The sequence below is a fragment of the Mycetomoellerius zeteki genome, unplaced genomic scaffold (assembly GCF_001594055.1).
Source record: "Mycetomoellerius zeteki isolate Tzet28-1 unplaced genomic scaffold, Tzet1.0 scaffold311, whole genome shotgun sequence".
NCBI classification, from domain to species: domain Eukaryota; kingdom Metazoa; phylum Arthropoda; class Insecta; order Hymenoptera; family Formicidae; genus Mycetomoellerius; species Mycetomoellerius zeteki.
The window spans coordinates 870,882-873,006 of record NW_017257296.1 but is presented as its reverse complement, the minus strand read 5'-3'; the positions used below and the strand labels follow the sequence as shown (position 1 = coordinate 873,006).

General features: G+C 36.8%; 1 protein-coding gene across 1 annotated transcript in view; it reads right to left on the bottom strand.

Annotated features, from left to right (window-relative positions):
- Positions 1-324: 324 nt before the first annotated feature.
- Ptip (PAX transcription activation domain interacting protein) overlaps positions 325-2,125 on the bottom strand; it is an 11,128-nt gene continuing 9,327 nt past the window's right edge. Inside the window, exon 9 of the mRNA XM_018451556.1 lies at positions 325-395. Coding sequence (XP_018307058.1) covers positions 328-395 — 68 coding nt within the window. The 3' untranslated portion in view covers positions 325-327. The remainder of the gene's footprint in view (positions 396-2,125) is intronic.

Genomic DNA, 2,125 nt, shown 5'->3' with positions numbered 1-2,125 from the left:
GTAAACATTGTCCATTCAAGTATATTTCTGGTTCTTTAGCAAATAATTCTAATCCTATAAAATACAAATTACAAATTCTTGCAATAATTAAATTTACATATTTATCTCTAGATAATACTAACAATAAGTACAATTGAAAGGAAGTGGTATGGGAAATTAGTATAAAATATATATAAAATATTTTTGTATCATAAAATTCTGTTCTTTATTGTCCCATTGCAGAAGATAAGCAAAAATTTTTCGTTTCGAAAATAAATCATTAAAGAATTGATAGGCCCACATAACAGGGATAAAAATATAGTAAAGTATAACTCGAACATTTTAAATTTAACTTGTGTCAGGTTGGAAATGTTGTCGTGCAACGGCACCTAATACGATTTCTGCACTGTATACATCTGTAAAATTTTAAATGAAAAAAATTACATGTAATAAGATACATTTCTATTTACAAAATAATATATACAAGGTGTTAGTTAAGTATGTTGCCATACTCAACAGAGCGATTCTTTGGTTTATTTCAAGTAAAAATTCAAGTAAAAATTAGTCGTTATAGACCCATATAAACATGGGTCTTAAACGACTTAGTTTCCGAAATACAGGTGAATGTTCACAAATGTTTGACGAGACAGTAAATTGCGTTGGAGATATCTTCTTGCATAAATATGCCTTGCTTCACGTGAGTTACCATTCGCACAATCGTAAACAAAGTGATAAAGTCAAAGTCAAAGTCACAAATCAAAAATAGACTTCAGTTTCGATCTTTGAGCGTATACGTCAATCTTTGAGAAGAAGGCTCGATAGATGTATCATGGCGCAAGGTGGACATTTTCAACAATTCATCTAATTGTTTTATTTCATCAGAAGAACTGAAACCTGTTTTTTTTTGTTTTTCTGTTTTTGACTAGTTTTTGACTGATTCAAGCTGTATTTCTTTCAAATAAACAGATTATTACTACACCTTTAAATTTTTTTATTTCGGAAACTAAGCCGTTTAGGACACATGTTTATATGGACTTTTTTACTTGAAATAAATCAAAGAATCGCTCTGTTGAGCATGGCAACATATTTAATTAACACCCTGTGTATACAGGGTGTCTCAAAAAAACGGATCGAAACACAATGGGGACGTAGATTGGATCAAGGGGAACAATACAGTTTTGTACCATTTTGCAGTTGACGCAATATTTAACGAGATATTAACGTTTAAAGATAGGCGAATACAAGCGTCCGACCAGCCTACTCATGTACTGCTGCCGGCAGGACGGCCTACCGTCCCCACCGTCGCATGACGCGGCGGGCCGCGAGATGCGGGGATGGCCTGGCAAGCGAGCCACTTAGAACGGCGCGCATGGGGAAGAGAAGGATAGCGCTTGAGCAGTAGGCTGGTATACATATATATGGTATACACAGGGTGTTTGATAATTAATGAAAAATCTCTCGCAGAGGGGTAGAATGGACTAAATTGAGAAGAAAAGTCTTCTATCATTTTACAATTTTCGCAATAGTTAACGAGATATTAATTGATAAAAATATGCAAATTTGTCCGGCCCATCGCCAAATGCAAGCACGCGGCTGGATAAGACCGCCCAGCGAGGCGCGTCGCGCGCGTTCGCCGTCGCTAGGCACCGTTGTTTATAATAAGCGGCAATGGTCGTCGCTAGACATTTTGTCGCGAATGGCGTCGAATTTTCAGCTATAATTATTCTTTGAGATATGATTAGTCTCTGTTCATATCAAAACTCTGCATACGAGAGGGAGGACGACACTTTGAATAATTTTTGCATTAAAGCATGAGAGTGGATTAGGTTTATTGGAGAAACCACTATAAAAAAACGCACCGTGCTATCTAGCAAAGTGATGTGGAAATGATAGCAATCTGTCATTTTCTTATCGCGCGTAGAGAACGAAAGAAAGTTTTTTTTGGCGCGCGGTACTGCATGTAGACGCACACCGGCTCGCTGTTCATGCATGTATGCACGCATGCACGCATGCTTCCGACATACGTGCATGCAAAAATAAATTTTTCGTTCGAAGATTTCGTTTTGATATGAACAGAGAATAATCATAGCTCAAAGAATAATTATAGCTGAAAATTCGACGCCATTCGCGACAAAATGTCTAGCGA